We start from the raw sequence: 21,527 nt of genomic DNA, 5'->3' as shown, positions 1-21,527 counted from the left end.
GATTCATTAAGAGAGGCGGCCTACGGTGAAAGAATTGAATTATCTTTTGTTTTGGATTAATTATCATTGATAATTTTTATTGATACTGACAGACTGTTCATCCAGTTTTCATACAGTTGACTTGATCAAGTTCGGATCTATTCGTCCTGATCAAATCCGGATTGGTCAGAGGCGTAACATGTCTGATCAAGACCAGATTCATCAACTTGATCAATACCTGATCAGTGGTCAGGTGTAACCTGATCCAAACTTGATCAAGACCTGACCGGAATTTCCACTCGAGTAGTTATATGATGGGATATGTTAAAAGGTGTGAAAAATCCCGGAGCCAATCGGGTTTGCCCCGTACTTCCACGGAAAACATCGTTTTTCATGTTTCTACCTTTAAAACGTTCCTCGTTCCCCAATTTTGATCCGATTTGATTTTTTTTTTTCAAAATGTTCGTGAGACTCCAAATAACCAACTTAAGCTTCCGTTTTACGATCCATTAGACAGATCATGAGAAATTTAAAAAAACGAAATAAACGAAAAAAACGAAAAAAAGGTTTTCCTTTCTGATTGTCTTTGCATTATGTCTGAAAAGTCTTTATTTTGAATAGTTGACGATCAGAAGAAAAACCCCCTGTTTTTCATTTTTTTCGATTTTTTCATGATCTATGTAATGGATCGTAAAACGGAAGCTTAACTTTGTTCTTTGGAGTCTCACGAATATTTTGAAAAAAAAAAATCAAATCGGATCAAAATTCGGGAACGAGGAACCCGAGTGGAAATTCCGGTCAGGTCTTGATCAAGTTTGTATCAGGTTAGACCTGACCACTGATCAGGTATTGATCAAGTTGACGGATCCGGTCTTGATCAGACATGTTACGCCTCTGACCAATCCCGATTTGATCAGGACGAATGGATCCGAACTTGATCAAGTGAACTGTATGAAAACCGGATGACCTATCTGTCAGTATCAATAAAAATTATCAATGATAATTAATCCAAAACAAAAGATAATTCAATTCTTTCACCGTAGGCCGCCTCTCTTAATGAATCTCTACTGTTATTACCTCTGAAAAAGCTTATTATTTTTTTTACCGATGCTGGGCATCGAACCGGGGACCCTATGATTGCTAATCCTATATCCTAACCACTACGCTATCGCGCTATTACCATTGAGTAAACTGTACATTGCCTATATGATTTGTATCAGGGCATTCGTTGAATTTACGATTATTCCTGATATCGCGGATGTGTGTGTGTATTCTGAGAGATAAAATATGCTGAATTAAATTTTTATTTATTTCATTAATGAATAATAATAATGTTAATAACAATAACACTAATAAATAAATGGATATTTGGTGATTTTTTTCTCAAGATCATTTGCCTGTAAGTTTGATACTCCTCTAATACGTAGTCATGGCATCATCATCCCTCCCTTATGTACATTTGATAAGGGCTGGCTGTTAACTAAATTGATTAATTAAATTAAATTAATCAAATTAAATTAATTTAATTTATTTTAATTATAGTATAATGATCCTTTTCAAAGATTGAAAATAATCATTGATAATGGTTGATAAAACTTAATTTATATACTATAATAATAGTTAATTAAATTAGTAGGACGTCTTTGAGCTCGTCGTCAGCGTGCTGGCCCTATAAACCAAAGCGTCCCAGTAGCGCAGGTTCGAGTCCCGGTGATGAAAGATTTTTTCATCGCCGGAAAACGAACCCAGTGCATGTGGAGTTAGTTATGTGGAGTTAGATATAAGTTAGCTTAGAGGCAAGTGCGAGTAGGGAATTAGGCTGGGGTACCGCGTAGGTACTGGGACGGGTAGGTAAAAGACCACAACGGTCATATCATCTGGCACCACCCAATTTTAGTTAATTAAATTATCCGAAAAACTTATTAAAATTAAGGTCAGGTTCTGAATCTGATCATTTTCTCTTCAATTGACCCCGTTCAAATTCCGATCAAAGACATCAAATCGGAATTTGATCAAATTGGTGTCAGGCAGCCGATCTCAGGGTGAGATCATGTCTACCTGATCAGAACTTGATCTGAACCCGCCTGTAGTTTTTCGGATCCGATCTTCTGGATCAGACCTTGGTCAGGTTCTCATCATGCATCATCTGATCATATCTACCTGATCAGAACTTGATCTGAACTCGCCTGTAGTTTTTCGGATCCGATATGCTGAATCACCGGATCAGTCGAACCTTACAAAAACCTGATCAAATTCCGGTCGTGCTTCAGGTGGGCCTGAAGCAATTTCCACTCGGGAATGTTTTAAAGATACAAACACGAAAAACAACTTTTTCCGTGGAAGTACGGGGCAAACCCGATTGGGTCCGGGATTTTTCCCACTTTTTAAGATATCTCATCATATAACTATAGTCGCTCAATAAGTCCCCAGATCCACCGAAGACTTTCAAATTTCACCGGGGTCTCCCCTTAAACCCGGACTGAAAATTAATTTGTGTCCTGAGAGTGTTTAAATGTAGAATTATTTGACACAACGAAATAATACGCAAAATTTTGATGAGATTTCAATTGATGATCGTATTACGTCATGAAAAAATGAAACGAGCAGAGGTTGAAGCCTATCCGACAGAAGCGATTTCATTGTAACTTTGTGTTTTATTACTTTTTTTCTTTTTTAATGTTTACCAATTCCATTGGTAGTATGCTTCCGAATGGATCATACTACGAATGAAATAAATAGATAAATAGATTATTTCATTATGCCAACATGGTAGTAACATGAAATTCCAAGAAATTATGATAAAAAATCCGATGACTAAAGAAAAACACGGTAATTGACGTAATAGACGATTTTTCACAAAATGTTGTATCTTACGAACTACTGAACAAATCAATTTCAAATTCTCTCGAGTTATGTAGCTAAATAGTATCGATCACGACTCAAAATTTGAGATCGTTAAATAAAGTTGGTAATGTGGTATAAAGACCCTCTCAGCAAGACCACAGTTCATTCATAGTACATTAGAGTACAAGGGCACTAATTTCGTTTTCGAAGAATGTGAAGTTTACAGGCCGAGCCGAAGGCGAGATCTGTATTCACATTCGTTGAAAACGAAGTTTATGCCCGAGTGGTCTATACTATTTTATGCCACATCGTGCAGAAGTCGAAGCGCAGCGTGCGATAACCTCGACTTATTGCACGGCGTGCCATAAAGTTGTTTTTGTCAATCGTTCGTTATTCTTTTCTCTTCTATTATTAATTAATGTTGTTTTTAACCCTTATTGACCCTCGTACTGTCGAAAAATCAATAAATCGAGAGTATGAGGTTTCGGGAGGGACCAGCTCACTGGTGCCGAGATGACGACCGATCCCTTTTCATTCCTGTGCTAAGTGTGTAAAGCTACAGTATTTTTTGTTCTTGCTGAGTGGAATCACCCCTCTTACATCAAACCATCAAGATTAACGCCAACTTTCCTTTCCCAGAATATAAATTCGAATAAATACCTAGTAAAATCCAATGAAAATTAATATCGAATTGTTGCTCAGACAATATAAATCAATCCAACTTGGGGTCACCACGTTTAGCTGAAACCCGAGGCCACGACTTGGACGTAGTGGTGCATAAGCCTCGAAGAAGAGCCTACGCACCAACCTATCACGATGTGGGTTTATTTTTGAAGATGTTGTTGTACAGATCTCAACCTCCTTCTGCCCTCCTGCAGATAACCTATAAATAAGAATACATAGAAATTTAACAATTTCTATTGGTAATTGAGTGGTCAGCACTGCCCGTGATACCTATTATGGTGTCATTCACAGTGTCAGTGACTTGACCTTAATTCAATTAAACGACCTTTATTAATCAATTCATCAAACAGTGGTTGATATTAATCTTCACGCTGTGGAACCTCTCTGGCCAACGAAAGCGACGGAAGTCGAGCCAATCCAAATTGCCTTTTTCATTAATTTAAATTCTGAGGAATAAATTTAACGATTTTTTAATTATAAAAATTCAGAAAATTTCTTCATAGTCAATCAAAGCTAGAATGACGACCCAATTTTTTTTTAAGAAGTTGACAATCAATTCCTGATAGGAGTAACCTCGGTTAAAGATACATTTACTTATCCTTTTCCTCGTGTGCCTCCTCCCAACTCCATAACTCTGAAGGTTCGATTTAAGGTCGCGTCAATAGCGTCCGATATTCTGAGTGTGCCAGGTTTTATTGTATGAATTGACGAATTGGTAGCGGTAGTTTACCATTCGATGAATGTACCCTTTCTGGGTGAGCCCGCGGTAACTTTTCCAACCGTCAGAAATAACAATTGTACCTTTCTTAACATATTTATTGATGTAATAATGTAGAGTAATTTTTGTACGATCTACTACTGGCACTGTCACGACTTGATGTGTCGTGCGATCGAAAATACCGAAAAGCCACTGTCCCTTACTCTCTCTCCCTCGGTTATACTTTCTCCCCCCTATCTTCATTTCGTCTACCTCGACAACCAATACCCTCTCCCCCAATCCCTCACTAGCTCTCTCCTCAGTTCAAAGACTCAATACTGTGTTTACTTTATTAATCAAATTTCTGATACACTTCACACTAACCCCGTGTTCCTCGCTGAGGGTTTCCAAAGTGATTTTATCATTGATGATATATTGTGATATTATTTTCACGACTCTTTCAACTTTTATTTTACAATTTGCAAATATTGTTTTATTGAATATGCTACTTTGACTATTACATTGTGTCCTTATTTTCTTTTTATGATAATCAATATTGTAATGAGATTTTCTACATTTGAATACGGTACTCTCTGGTGCACGTGTCATCAGCGCTGCACACTCTTTACAATAGGCATGGGGCCTGACGGCTCCGTGCTGGGTCAAGAACTGTAAAATTCTCTCCCTATCTAGACTCATGATTACAATGTCCTCGTACCTCATCTTTATTCCTTGTAAATTACTATATTTCAATTAGAGCGACTAAATTTGTGACTTGATTCTATTTTGTTATAAAATTTGGAAGAGTTTCGTGTATATCATGTTTGATTTTAATTTGAGTCACGTGTTGTTTCTCATTACCATAAAGTTCTAACCACATTATAGCCAGACCAGTAAGCTGATTACCTAAAAATAGAAAAATAGCAATATCTCAAAAACTTTCAATGCAACGGTATATATTTTTTTATTTTGGTCAGATAACCACCATTATAACGAATAGTTTGAAAAAAAAATTGAATTCGGCTGAATGGTTTTTGAGATATTGAAGAAAAAATTTTCACATACAAAGTTGAATATTTCCGTAACTACTTGTTCGACTTCGCCCATTCAAAATAACAAACTTTATTACCATGAGACCTATAATCATACAAAGTTTGAAGTTTCTATCTCAATTATTTTTCAAGTTATCGTAGTAACATAATGATTTCGTATAAAAAGTGAAGAAATGAAAATAAAACTCAATTCTCCATAGCGGGGTGATTGAACTTCTATACAGTAAGATAGGTCTCTTCTTGACAAATATTTAAAAAAAAATGAAACTGGTCAAGCCGTTTAACCAACTACTCAACCGATCAGGCTGAGATTTAGCACAGATTTGTATCTCGTTGGTACCAACTATAAGCCAAGAATTCATTTTTTTTGTAATTATGGTTTTGGAGTTATTGACACATTCCTGGACAAATGCGCACACATACATACTGTGACGTATTTCGCACCCCTTGCGGGAAGATGCAAAAGTACGAAGCCCTCGGCGACCACCAAAAACCAACGGAGTTGAGCGCCAGAACGTTTTCTCATTCAAAACGTCCAAAAACAGTTTATCTAAAATACCGCAAAAGAACGATGGAACAGCTTCCGACAGCTCAGTATAACAACCGCGGAGGCGGCTGGGTCCAATACCACTGTTCCTTAAAAATGCCCTGAAATGACTGGGTTCACACAAAATAACGAATCCAAAATTTCGGGGAATTATCAATTTAATTCTCAGGCGACTTCAAAAATATTTACTAGACTAGTATAATATTTTATATTATATAAATAAATAAATCAATAAAATCGAGTCAGTTAATGTCAGCCTTGAATCCCCTCTTCCATCTCCTCAGCTCAAGATCACAGCTAATATATAATTTATCGACTCGACACAAAACAAATCCCTGTCATTTATCTTAAACTGAAATTCTAGTCAAAAATCTAAACTCTTGTCCTATGATTTCAAAAGAATATAAAGAATCGTCAAATATTGAAAAGTCCGTCAAAATCGGGAAAAGGAATTCACACGATTTGTGAAGTCAAAGATTATTAGCGTCGGAAAATGAAATGACGAATTTCAACCGGCGCGAACTGGGATTGCCTCGAGAGACAATAACAAAGATCCCCGGTAACCTTCCACGGTCATCCGGCAACCGACAGAGAACACGGTTACGCTCGAGCGCCGAGAAGACGCTACAATCCCAACTCTCGCCGAGACCGAAATAATTAAATACTAAATCAATGAACACTATTAATGTGAAAATTTCAGAGGCACAATACGAAGCCTCAATATGATCGAAACGAGAGTCTAACACTGATTCTAATCACTGACTTCTTTTGGTTTCAATAAAAATATTTCAAATAAAATAAAATTCGCAATTTTGTTCTGTTAATTTCACTCAAGTTTTATAATAAAATCCCGGAAACTACTGCCGAGAAAGGGGCAAGAGTCGACAGAAAATTGACTCAATGAACTAAGATGGCGTCAAATCGCCAGACGCTTGGCGTCTCAAAAAGAAAATCAAAATTGATCCTCTTGCCCTTTTCCACAGATCACACTTTTGAAACTATTATAGATCTTCACCGCTCACCGTCCGAAGAATCCGATGATTCCAAATCTCCAATTATTGATCCTTTGTGGAATCTCACGAAATCCACGTCTCAATTAATCTCCGTCTTACAGAACAGGAAAAAACTATTCGAAACTCCGAAATTTACCGTGGTCCTGGCAACGTCCAAACGAGAAGTGAGTCCTCTCCCCACGCCGGTAAACGACAACTCCGTACGTGGGACTCTGACCTCACGATTAACCAATAGGAGACAACCTTCTCCCTGTGACTACCAATCATAGACGGCAATGATCCCTCATTCCCGCCGATCAAATTTCCTATCACCACAAACGGTGAAATAAACAATTTTTCCCCGAATTTCAATCAGGGGAAATTCCTCAAAATATTATTATAAATTTTGAGTTTCAAATCAGCCATCAGGGATTCCTAAAAACAGTCCAATCTCCTTTTCATGAAGAACAGCACACACGTGCCAAAACTCTCACTTCCGGTCGCCATTCCAATCCACCAAATTCGTAGCCGTCCGCTGGCGCCCACTACCGTCGATAACCAGATCCCTCCGACCACGCGGCAGAATTCAAATGTCTCGGTCGCCACGGAATTCCAATATCGGCCTCTTACGATTCCAAAAACTATCCTTGATCTCCCCATCATCCACTGAAGATCTCTGCAATCCCCGATGAGTCGATGAGCGATGAAAAATGGCTCGATACAAACAAAATCAAATAAGTAAAATAAATAAACAATCATCTAGACTCTCGCTTCGCATGGTGACTTCTCGTCTGGACATTACAATTCAACGTTGAACGGTCGAAACTAAAATAACACGTTACAATACATACGCACCCACATACATACAGACATCGTCTAAAAACATCACATCTCGACATCACATACTCTGAGTCATATCCAAGCAAAATTAAAGAATCGAAAAAAATAGCATCTTCAAAGCTTCCATTCGGAAGCAAAAAGAGAATAGTAAAGTAAGATTTGAAAAGCAACGAGAACCCATTCGGAAGCAGATTGCTAATTTATTCCCAATAATTACTATACGCATTTATTTAACAAATGCTATGGCCAATGTCCACTAGTTTTTTCTCGCAGGATATTGGTGCGACAAAATTCCGCAATTCTGAGATCCTCACTGAAAACTAGAGACTTTTTTCTCTGTGAATATTCAGTGTTTCACGAACAAAAAATATTGCTATATTTGCTAGTAATTCTGAAAAGCTGACAATTAACAAACTTACCTTGATTCCAAGCGTTGTTCTTCCGAAATTCATATAGGAACGATAATTCTAATCACACAATTCCTTCAAAACAGTCTGTAGGATCTAGAAAAAATCCCGTCTGTTATTTTTTAACTATTGGATGAAAATTTCAACTCTAGTTTTGCTACAGTGTATTTCAAACACGAGTGAAAGCAATGAATAACGAGACATTACCATTTCAAGAAGATATACATCGAAAACAGGCGGTAGAAGGTAGGCAAAAACACCCTCTACTATTTACCATTCAATAAAAATTACAATTCTAACTTCGTCATCGTGCATTTCAAAACAGATTCAAAGCAATGAATAACGAGATATTACCATTTGGTCATCGATACACACGATCGGGGATGAAAGAAAATAATGACTTGTTATCATTCAAATCCTCACACACATCCCATAAAACCTAAAAAATGTAGAACAATTCGGGTTGACGTTGGATTATTCTCATGCATATGCATCCCACCAAGTGTTAAGGGTTTCAGAATCCATCGAAATATCAGGAGTTGGTGCTGTGTTTCCGAGATGTTCCATTATCCCCTGTTTCGCAGTTTGAAGCCACACTGCGTATTTCATTCATCGTCGCATTAGCATTTGTCAGGCACAGCAGAAATACCAACTAACGGTAGATCCAGTGATGACAAAAACCTCTACATCCCTGGAATCTTGTGATTCAGAAATGCACAGAGTGAACTTCAGGTGGATTTTCCATGTTACCACGTTCGATGAATCCGTGAAACGCCAACGCTGGACCTTTGTGTCTAAGCTCAGTGGGGAATGAGAGAACCCGGCTTTCGACATTCGTGGGACTGCTGTAATCTCCCGTGACTATTTTGCTGACTATTCCCTCGCTTTGAATATTCTCTGCTCCCTAGAAAGTCTCGACAATCCCCTTACTGCACTATAATTAACACGTTTTTGCAATTTGCAATCGGTATTCGTTTTAGCTTTTGTATTTTGTGAATAATTTATTTATTTAGTGTTTCATCGTGGAATAGAATATTGAATTAATTATTTTAATGTCGCGCCGTGCAACAGGCTACGCTTCGCGCAGCCTGCTCAAAACTCGACTTCTGCACGACTTGACATAAAATATTATAGAGCCCTCGGTAATAAATTTCGTTTTCAACGAATGTGTAGTTTACAGGCCGAGCCGAAGGCGAGGTCTGTACACACATTCGTTGAAAACGAAATTTGTGCCCTTGTACTCTAATGTACTATGAAAGTATTCATAAAATGTTCTAAATTGTGAATTTCTAACAAATATGATCGATCTGTCGATCTCAAGCAATCAAATATTAACAGAAAATGTTACATTTGAGTATTTACCGTCTCCAATTCAAGAGAAAAATTGTAGTGTATCTTTCGGTTCATGGAAACTTGAAATAGAAAGCTTGAAAATGCTTTTGCAATGAAACCCTTATACCCGGGTCCTTTCTCCTCAAGGTGGTCGTAGCCATACGCAAAGGGAAAAGGACACTTCACGTTGAGCCGATGAAATTCAACAATATTTTTGTTCGGAATTTATATATTCATTTAAATAATAACGCTTCAATTATATGGAATGAATAGTGTATTCATTGGAAGTAGATTATCAATTGAAATTAAATTATTATTATTCTTACATATTATTATTCATTTTATTTCATCAAAGTTACTGCAACTAATTTCGTTTACAATTAATTCCCAGAAATGTTGGTTTCATTTTATTCCCCCATTAGACTAAACAAGCAGCGCAACAGAAGCTATTTGACAGATTACATATGACTACTACACTCCACGTATTTTTTTCTCCTATTTTCATTTCTACCAATTTCAAGGCCAGTTTTTGGTTTAGCTAACCACCTCGATTAAAGTTAACTCCGGATTAACATCCCCCATTGGTTGGGTTCAGTGGTGCGGGATATGAACTTAACTTTAACCACGGGTCAACCCTGGATAACTTGAACGAATAACTGGCTCTTATTGATAGTAGGCTTCCAAATAGATCGCAATGTATGTTTTCAAATAATGAAAGTATAAGGATGACAATTTTTTGAAAATATTAAGGCCAATCCCACTCATACTTCATGTCAAATATCGCTAGCTATTATTATCTATTTATGGAAAAATCATACTTCCCATGATGACCATTCGTGAATGATATAGTCGACTTTCCATACACATGACCGACTTCGTCTCTTTCACATACATGTGCAAATTTTTTTCTCACCCATGAAAATAAAGAAATGACAATATCTCAAAATTTAGCTGATATATTGAACATCAAGAATGGAGTGTCTAAATAAAAAATTATAAAATTTGATTTTTATTTCTTTCTTAACAATGTACAGGGTGACAAATGGGAATAGGTGAAAACTTTTCCCCTATATTTCCTTCTCCACTTTGTCACCAGGGATCGGTCTATTGTAGGCTAAAACTTGGAGCCTGGCAAATTCTGTTGGGACACTCCGGGGTCTAGTTCATATTCTCCAAAATGAGTGAGTTTACTGTCGAAGAAAAAGTATATCTCATTGAGTGTTATTATTCCCGAGGAAAAAATTACACAAATGCGTATAGAGGCGTTCATAGTAAGTTTGATAGTTACAGAATTGGGAGTGAAACCCCTCTCAAACGGTAGGAATTTTTGAGTTCTCCTGTACGATTTTTTTTTAGGTTAGTCTCCAATAAATTTTTTGAGTCAATGTGTTCTTTTTTGTAGGGTAATTGATAATTTTGTCAACTATGGTACCCTACAGGATCGTCGACATGATCTTCCGGGTTCATCTTATACAGTAACGACGGAAGAAGTAGTGGACAAGGTGGAAAAACATTTAAAAAATCATCCAACTGATTCAATACGCAAGGCAGCTGCGAAGTTAGAATTGAACTGAGAGACCTTACGTTTGATAATTAAACATTTCCTCAAACTTGATCCTTATAAAATCACTTCCCACTAATTTTTTACTCAAGCTGCTATATGGAAACGACTTGAATTCAGCAAAGTTTTGACGCAGATGTTTGAAAATGCTGAAATCGAAGCCAATCGAATTATTTTCACGGATGAAGCTCATTTCTACCGTAATGGTTACGTGAATAAACAAAATTATCGATTTGGGGGAGTAAAAATCCACATTCATCAGTAGCAAAACCGCTCCACTCTACTAAAGTTACAATTTGAGGAACTCTGTCGATCAAACAAATACATGTGGAAATCCTGGAGGGACCATTGCAGGGGAGAGTTACCGAGAGATGTTGGAAACCAAATTTTTCCCATTCGCTAAGAAAAAAGGATTGGCGAAATTTCTATTTTATGCAAGTCGGTGCAACACCTCATCGAACTAATGATGTGTTTGCTGCATTGCACAAAGTATACGGTGACCGCGTCTTCGGCTTAGGGTATCCTCGCTTCGCCCGAGTAGGGATGGAATGGCCACCATACTCACCGGATTTAAACCCGTGTGATTTCTTCTTGTGGGGNATTTGGGGGAGTAAAAATCCACATTCATCAGTAGCAAAACCGCTCCACTCTACTAAAGTTACAATTTGAGGAACTCTGTCGATCAAACAAATACATGTGGAAATCCTGGAGGGACCATTGCAGGGGAGAGTTACCGAGAGATGTTGGAAACCAAATTTTTCCCATTCGCTAAGAAAAAAGGATTGGCGAAATTTCTATTTTATGCAAGTCGGTGCAACACCTCATCGAACTAATGATGTGTTTGCTGCATTGCACAAAGTATACGGTGACCGCGTCTTCGGCTTAGGGTATCCTCGCTTCGCCCGAGTAGGGATGGAATGGCCACCATACTCACCGGATTTAAACCCGTGTGATTTCTTCTTGTGGGGTAGCTCGTGAGGAATTATGAAAATCACAATTGATAGTTCCTCCGGGGGTTGAAATTTGGGGGGTAAACTACCCCTGTAAAGATTTCATTTTTCAAAAAAAAAACTATGATTCAGAATTTTATGAAACCAACTGCGTTGGATGGAACATGGAAAAATGCGGAATACCTGTTTTTGGTTTTTCCCCAGAACTGGAGTTTTCTAGAGTGAAAAAAATAATTTCCCGGCAACATCATCCACCAAGGTGGTGAGGTTATTTATTCAATTTATCCAACTGATGAATAGCTGGGGAGGAATTATGGAAATCACAATCACTATTCACTCTGAGGTTTCAAATTTGGGGGTTAACTACCCTCATGAAAATTGTGTCTTTCAGAAAAAAAAAATATTGTTCAAATTTGCATAAAACCAATAGTATTCGAAAAAAAACATGAAAGAATGCAGCTAGGGGCCGGATAGCCCAGTACGAAGAGTACCCGATGCAAAAAAAAATGCGGAAACTGGTTTTTCATTTTTTTTGCTCGAAACTGGAATTTTCAGAGGCGCAAGTTTGATTTTGTCGAAAACTATGAATTATTCAAAATATATATATGTATATATAGTTTATTAGGGAACATAATTAGTACAGAAATGATATTCATCAAAAAAATGGTGCATGCAGAGAGACTTTCTGCACCACGAGCATCTAACTACCGCAACATTAGAACAACCATCAACTTCACATTTTGGATTAGAAGATTGTCCAAACGCAAAATCGACAGGATTATCAAATTTTTCTGGTTTTTTTAGCGATGTAGCCACTCTGGAACCAAGCGTAACGAAATAGGTTTTGATACCTCGGTGATGATAATTGATTATGGACTAAAGATTGCAATTTGATCACATTATTCCGCGCATGCAAATTAATATCATGATTTAAGAGAACAACCGTATCTGAAAAATGACGGACGTAATTTTTCCAAATCCTGAAGCCGTACACATCAAGAGGTTGAATTTTTCCGGTAGTTCCTTTGGGGATTAACATAGTTAATAATTCTTTATTCCGAGGAGTTGCCTGTTCTATCACTTGAGAGCAATGTCCACTCCATGAATCGATTAACAGTAGACTTTTTGGTCCCACGTTTGGAAAGAATACTTCTTCCAGCCAAATTTTAAAGTGCTCTGGAATAGTTGCAATGGGATGAACATTACAATCAGTACAAATAAGTTTGTTGCATCTTAAGTTTGAAATATTGTCTTATCAGACGTCAATTTCCCTGATTTTGAAGCCGTTATGTAAACATTAGAAGGTCTGAATAGATTCTCCTGAACCCTTGGACCAAACGTTCCGGAAGGTTCCTTGTAAACAATGAAGAGAGGTGACAATAATTTTCCATCTGCTGATATGGTGGGTTGTATGGTATAACTGTGTGTCGTTGATGTTACAGATTGTACAATGCATGAGACTTCTTTAGACCTCTCTTCCGCCAAAGTTCGCCCCGACTGCGTTTCCAATTGGAAACCACTCTGATCAGAATTATAGATGTTTTGCAAGCCATAAATCTCAAAATATGGTTTGATCTGTTGCAGGAATTCGTCCGCTGTTTTTTGTAAATCTTTTTGATTTTCCATTGTTTTACGTGTGACGAATTTAGTAATCTTGCGAGATGTGATGCGATGAGCTCTTTTGAAGTAATGTAGCCACCATGCCGAGGCCTTGAAACGAATATCTTGATATCCAATATCTCGTTGAGCTTGCAGAGCCCATCTTCGTAGGTCGGCATCATGAACAATTACCCCCGCATCGATAGCATATTTCATATTTTTCAACGTATACTCTGATATTCGTTTGAACTTTTCCATATAAGTTCCTCCTTTATTGACTTGATGTGCCCAACGACGTAATTGCTGGACCGATTTCACTTTTTTGAATTTATTGGAAACAGTTTTTATAGACAGATTTTTCTTTGTTTTTGCACTCCTCCAGTATTCGACTGCTCTTTTTTTATAGTCATAATCTACAAGTTCGTCATCCTCTGAACAACTATCAGATGATTTTTTATGATGTGATTGGAATTCTGTATCCTCAATTGCTATCATTTCGATGTCTTTGTATGGCTCTTGGAAATCAAGAGTTGATTCTTCAATAATTTCCACCCCATTATATTCCTCTATAGTTCGTTGTAATATATTCTCGAAATGAGTTGCCAATTCTCGTTCTTCATTAGTCACAGGGGTTTCGCCAAGATTCAGCACTTCAAATGTTGCCATGAGGATCTTAATAACGTTTATAGGATTGAATCTCATGATGGAAAGAATTCGGAATATACGATTAACAAGAGACAGTTTTGCCGTGATGTGTTTACGTAAACTGAACGCTGCGCAAAATGGAAGTGAATAATATTCAGGGTTATCAATAATACATGATTACTGCATGATGGATTACCTATTTTTGGATATAGGTGACGCGTGCACGGCTATTTGCATTTTGTTTGGATTTATTATCGCTTTCAGCAGTGTGTTATCATCACATATATACTATAATAATGAAGTCTCTTAGAACCATTACCCCGGTTCCTGCGACATATGAAAAAAACAAGTTCAATCATTCGTTGAACGATATGGAAAAATTCCGATTATTTAGCAAATTTTTTTTCGTACTCGTCACTGCTTTTTCTTTAAATATAACCACCCTGTTGCTGTACCTGAAGAAAAAGGAAATTTTGTTCCAGAGAATCTTTTCTTTGATCTATTTTTATCGTTATTCGTTTATCGCCGAATTTTGGAAAAATATCATTTTCACGTGCGGATTATTGAAATCAAAATTGAGGCTTGGGATATCTGGAATCCAATTTTATTCTTTCATAAAAAGGGATACCGTATTATTTCATATCTCTTCCGATGCAATCATTTCCGTGAAAGCCAATAGTTGTTTGATAAAAAAATATTATTTCGCGGGGGTAATTACCCCGTCAACTTCAACCCCGAGAGGAACTATTATTGGATATTCTCACGATTTCTCATATATATTACCTCAATGAAATGAATAAATAACCCCACCACCTTGGTGGATGATGTTGCCAGGAAATTATTTTTTTCACCCTAGAAAACTCCAGTTCTGGGGAAAAACCAAAAACAGGCATTCCGCATTTTTCCATGTTCCATCCAACGCAGTTGGTTTCATAAAATTCTGAATCATAGTTTTTTTTTTTTTTAATGAAGTCTTTACAGGGGTAGTTTACCCTCCAAATTTCAACCCCCGGAGGAACTATCAATTGTGATTTTCATAATTCCTCACGAGCTATTTATTTCCATAATGAACATTTACGAAAATTCCCTTCTTATAGGCGGAATGGAAAAATCACCCCCAAAAGTGGTCACCTTCTGACCATGGTTTCCCCCCTTAAAACTGTGTATCCGCCGATAAAAAAAATACATGTCGCTTAGTTTCGAGTCCTCTACAACATATATGAGTTTCATCGAAATCGGAGGGGAACACCTCCCAAGTGTTCCTTGTCAGATCAAGTTCTGATCAGGTAAGCATGATCTCACCCTGAGGTTAGTCTGCCTGACCCCAATTTGATCAAATTCGGATGTGATGCATTTGCTTGTCATTTGAACGGAGTCAATTGAAGAGAAAATGATCAGATTCATATCCGGTCCACCTGACCTTAATTTTAGGTCATAAGTTTTTCCGGATAATTTAATCAACTATTATTATACTATTCAAATTAAGTTTTATCAACCATTATCAATAATTATTTTCAATCTAAAAAAGGATCATTATACTATAATGAAATTAAATTAAATGGAATCAATTTAATGAATTAAATTAAATTAATCAATTTAATTAACAGACAGCCCCTTTCAAATGTACGTAGGGGAGGGATGATGGTGCTGTACATACATATTATAGGAGTATCGAACTTACACGCAAATGATCTGGAGAAAAAAATTCACCAAATGTCTATTTATTTATTAGTGTTATTATTATTATCATTATTATCATTCATCAATGAAATAAATAAAAATTTAATTAAACATATTTTATCTCTGAGAATACACCTGTAAATCCGCGAGATCATGAATAATCGTAGATTCAACGAATACCCCGATACAAATTATATAGGCAATGTACGGTTTACTCAATAGTAATACCGCGATAGCCTATTACTATTGAGTAAATTCGCAATCAGAGGGTCCTCGGTCCGATCCCCGGTGTTGGTAAAAAAAATAGCACGCAAGACATAGGCCAAACGGTAGTTATGGACTCTCCCGAACTCGATTTTTTCATCATATGAGAAAACAGTTCTTACGATATTCTTAAAAAAAGAATGCGTGGCCGATGGCTAAATTCCGAATACCGTGAATTTTTTGTAAAATTTTATTTAATACCTAATTTCTGTGATATTGAACTTTAAAAGATGGAAATTTCGTGAAATAATTTCTCTTTTGATTCAAACAATTAATTAATGAATAATTTCTCATTTGATTCAAACAGTTATTGTTGCCTTTATCAACAACGTATGAGGATAGAAAAACTCAATAACTTATAAGAATGCAATAAATTAAGTCATTTCGAATTTTTTCCGGAAATCTCAGAGTCATCATCGGGATGGACGGAAGTGAATTTTTACCAAACGAGTTCGGTAAAAATCATTCTTCGCTACAAAAAAATTATACGAAAAATTGGAGCAATTATTCACGTTCACTGGGACAATTTTCACCGGGGTCCCCCCTTAACAGCAGGTTCTGATCAATATTTTCATATTATTGAATTTAGCCCAAGGCAACTCGGAAAATATTAATAAACCGACTGTTCGTGCTTTGCTGTATTTACAATTTGGAGAATCTTTTTTTGTCTCGTCGTCGCTTTTATGAGAATGCAGTCAAAGCGTTCGGTGAACCAAAGCATGATGAAAATTGAAATAATTATTAATTGTTCGAGTTGATTTTACAAATACAGCTGATTATTTCATGTTGTTGGGAACTTCATTTTTCATAACAGAGATTACATACATTTGATGAAATTTCTCAAAGTCACACTTACGAAAAAATTTTAGAGAGAAACCTAGCGAATTCGCTAAACAATTGTATTGAATGTCCATTGAACTTTCTAATATTAGTTTCTGGCCAATTCTGAAATGTTCAATGGACACACAGAAAAACATAAACATAATTTACTGTTTCGTATCCGCCAATTACGCTTAAATTCCCTGTGAATTACGGTTGCATAAACGTACTTTACGGTATCGGATTCGTAAATTATGATTTTTTTCTCATTTTACGTTTACTTATGTATAATTAATGATGAATTTCCGATAAAATTACGACGATTTTTAGGACGAATACATGGCGAGAAAAGTTGGATAAAAATTACCTTGACAATTGTGACAAATTTTACTATACGAATAATAATCGTGGAGTGAAATGTAATTCAGTGAAAAAATACGATTTTTAAGTGGATATTTTATGATTTTCTTGGTAAAAAAACACATCTATGGCTGCAAAAATTATCCTCCTGTTTAGTAAAATCTTCCACACTGGTAGAATATTGTTCGTTTTGTTCTCATCTAAAAGTCATGGGGACAGACGGCAGTCAATTTTCACCAAGCGGGTTCGGTAAAAATAATTTTTTGTTACGGAAAAATTTTATGAAAAATTGGAGCAATTATTTACGTTTGCTAGGATAATTTTTGAGGAGATATGCAGGGTAAATTTTACAATGTCGGTACAAAACACCCTGACGTTTACTTGAGATGTTTGGTCATTTTTCTACAACTTTTTTCTCCGTGTAAGGAGGGTTAGAATGTTAGAGTGAAAAAATGACGATCAAGATATAAGGATCAAAAAGTGACGATTGGAAAATAAGACCTTTCCTGGCCCTCAAATCCCGTCATTCTTTCACCTACTCATTCTAACTCTCCATTTTTGGCCCGCATTGCATGATTCTCATCTTTTTCCACTTATATTCTTACCCTTACCTGTTGACTCTCATTGCCTAACGTTTATATTTTGACCCTTATATTCTGACCTTTTTTTTAAACTTGATACCCTTAAAATGAATGATGATTTGAAATAAAAAAAAGTCATTTCAAGCGTAAACACAATGGTTTCTTGAGTAAATTACGCACAAGTACATCGTAAAATACGTTTCTATTAAGACCGTAATTTACGATTTCTCAAGCGTGAAATACACTTAATGACACATAAAAGACGCTGTGTTTAGACGTAATTTATATGGTTATTTTGACCGCAAAACATCCCTTTTTAAAGCCTAAATTCCGATTTTCATAATGGAAAAAAAGCTACCAGACATCATATTCACGTTAAGCGTAAATTGCGTTTACTAAAACGTAATTCATGATTAGTGTGTTCTGCGTGCATGTTGAAGACTTCTTATAAAAAATGTCTCAATATAAAAAAATACACGCGAATACATGCGAATAAAAGATATTTATAAAAAAACAAAAACCATTTTAAGACATATATATTCAAAAATTTTCCCAAATGAAAATTTTACTATGCAGCACAGCAAGATGGAAAAAACAAGTAAACCATAATCCTCTCTATTACAGAAAGGAAAATCTCTCGCACTAGACTCCACCCGCATCGTAATAATCCTCGTGATATTCGGTCTGATAATGTTCGGCCTGACATTCGTCTTCCTCTTCAACTGCATTAGAAAGCTCATTCGCGATCATCGCATAATACGGGTGAGTAATTCTCGTTATTCACACCTCAAGAAATTGAATTATATTCTTTCCATGAAAGCCCTGTGAAACCTTCAGATCCCCCTAGATGTATGCAATCTGAGCTTTATGAAGATTTTTTCCTTTACTACAAAATCAATAACTCGGATACCAATAAAATCTTAACGACAGTTTATTCTTTACGATGTGCCGTCAACTTTTTAAAGCTTGCAAAAATATAAAATCAGCCATCTGATTCTGGACAAAAGAAAAAAGAAACAAGGAAACTCCTACCAGGGTTGTTTTCCTGACAATTTAATTGAATATTTCACCCAAGAGAGATGAAAGTCGTTACACAGTATAAAGGACTTGTCTCACACTCTGGTAAATTGTGTTGCAGGAACACATAAGGCAGTCACGAGAGAATCGTTTGGATGAGATTGGACGAAAGTCAACTCCTTGTCCGATTTCCGTATCACAGACGGATCTTCGTCAGCATGGCAGTGACTCACCGAGTCTTGAAATTGATTCCAACAAAGAGTTGATACCGACAGCGACAATAATAGCCCATGAGTATACCAAGGACCTTGTTCTCGAGATGACATACAATACAAAGGACATAATTGACATACATCAAAGTAACAACGTGAGTAACGCAACGCAAGAACGCCTGCAGGAAACCTCAGAAGAGCCGCAGATGTGTGACAGTTCATGTCAAACACGCGAGAGTCTTTTTGACCCTCGTATACCTGAGCCAGCAGCCCCATCCCCGGTCTTTTCAACATTTGGCTACAGTAGTGTTAGTGGTTCTCGTAACGGTGTACATCCGAGCATCAGGCAATCTTCTCGTAGTCAGACATACAATTCCCCAAAACACAATCATGGAAGCACCTCAAAGCACTCGTCGGTGTGCTCTAGCTGCAGTCCAGCATCAAGAGGCAGGGATACAAGTGGAACAATCTGCCCAAGACACGCACCAATACCAGCCCCACCTGGATGGTCCATCCACGATCCACCATATGCAGCCGTCATTCCAACTCATCCAGAAGACCCTGAGTATCTCACTTATCAGAGATATCAAAGCCCAAAACCCGAGAGAGATGCCAAATTCTATCAACCGGCTATTGTTAAACAGAGGACAATTGGTTCTGGTGAGAAGTACGGAAGTTTTTTATACGGATCAGAGCGTAGTTCAACCAATACTACCAGTAATACTAATACAAATAGTTCACAACACTCAGGCACTCCGAGATGTCAAGCCTCAGATCCGCGTTATCGTGCCGAAGCAATTATCGAGGTTGACCAAAAAAGGCCTTTCAGCATAGAGAGCACCAAGAGTGCTCCTGATGTCATTGCTACACACTGACAACGGGAACCAGGGGGTTGGGAGCCGTACAAAAGACGCCATCCCCGTCAAAAGAGTGATGACAATGAGATTAGCAATACTTCAAATCCAATTATGGTCAGTGTTGGTACACAAAGTTCACTGGATGATATATCAAATTCATCGACCCTTGGAATCTCATCGTCCTGATCCACGTGTCCAAACGCATTCCGTCCTGGGCATATTCATCAACCGTCTAATGATTTGCTGAACGATCTACCAATTTTAAAACCGCCCGAGGAGTTCAGGTCGACCATGATTGTGCTCCAGCATTATTGCTGTCATGGACATTCGCATTCTACTGCAGAGAAGCCAATCATGCGTTGCTGTTTATTAAAACGTTGCGAGCAGGATTCGTATCGTACGTGGCCCAGGAGGGCATTGAAAAATCGAGGGAACAAATCAAAGAGGCAAAGTACAGCCACCAGCACTTCTGGTTTATGTCATATACCATCCGATATTGATCAATCTGTCTGGACTACAGGATCAGAGGACAAAGTATTGGACGGTGTTGGGGCTTCGATACCTTTTTGAGTTGATTTAATTCAATTACGGGGTGTAGAATCGTTCACGGTGGATTGAAAGACGGAGTGCGGATAATAATAGACTTCGAGTTCAACAAGAACGCACAAAAGTCAATCGGACTCTATTAATTGTTCAGCTTTTTTTTGTCGACTATGCTTTCAGGGCTATCACTGCGGAACACAGACTTTCGCAAAATGCTGTTTGAGATTTATTCTCGCATTGTTAGATATCTAATAGATCAACATATCTTGCATAGGCTAATAACCTAAAAGAACTTGCAGAAACATAATAATTTTATTTTGGAAAACTGTATGGAATAGAATTGTATGATTTATTCTTTCGTTATCATGGAAAAACTTTGTGACCAATCCCCTCCATCGACATGATAAAATTTTCTTAGAGGAAAAAACCTTTGGCGAATACCGTAGGCTGAACTTTCTCACACCATTTATCGATCGGTAAACATTTCAAACATGAAGGGGAGTAAACTTTGAGTAACTACGATACAATTTAAAGTGACTGAGATTGTCTGATTGCAGGTTTATACGAAACTTTGTGACTACTAAATTCTAAACAATCTATTTTTTCACAGTGGGTTCGAGTCGAAAGAGTGAACATAAAAATAAATAGAAAGAAACGAAGAGATAGTATTTTCGCTTCCGAATGGCAACTTTGTATTTGACCGATTTTTCGATTTTCTAATTTTGATTGCAAATGGTCCAGAATGTTATGAAACGCGAATAAATGATGTTTTTAGGGTCATGTCTGTATGTGTGTATGTGACAACATGGGATTTTGGCGATTGATTTTTAGAAAATTCAACATAAATACGGTGAAATTTGTTGATAAAAATCTGAAGTTGTGGTTCATTGTAGCTATGATTGAGCTCAACCATGGTGCGCTGTTTCAGCCGATCGGTCCAGTAGTCCCGGAAATGTAACAATTTGTTTAGATTTCATTTTTCTTCAATATTCCAAAAACTACTCCACCGACTCCAACTTTTCTTTTTCCAAAATACTCGTCTCGATAGTGCGTTTCTTCTGTTTT

At 37.1% G+C, this 21,527-nt stretch overlaps 1 protein-coding gene across 2 annotated transcripts in view; it reads left to right on the top strand.

Annotated features, from left to right (window-relative positions):
- Positions 1-21,157, top strand: part of LOC107042055 — a 366,486-nt gene extending 345,329 nt beyond the window's left edge. For both annotated transcript variants that reach the window (XM_015262927.1, XM_015262926.1), the window contains exons 8-9: positions 18,458-18,595; positions 18,972-21,157. In XM_015262927.1, the coding sequence (XP_015118413.1) occupies positions 18,458-18,595; positions 18,972-19,937 (1,104 nt within the window). In that variant the 3' untranslated portion in view covers positions 19,938-21,157. The remainder of the gene's footprint in view (positions 1-18,457; positions 18,596-18,971) is intronic.
- Positions 21,158-21,527: the final 370 nt, after the last annotated feature.

This window comes from Diachasma alloeum, unplaced genomic scaffold (genome assembly GCF_001412515.2).
Source record: "Diachasma alloeum isolate Michigan unplaced genomic scaffold, Dall2.0 Dall_scaffold_00406, whole genome shotgun sequence".
In the NCBI taxonomy this organism is placed as follows: Eukaryota; Metazoa; Arthropoda; class Insecta; order Hymenoptera; family Braconidae; genus Diachasma; species Diachasma alloeum.
This window is presented reverse-complemented; position numbering and strand designations above follow the sequence as displayed.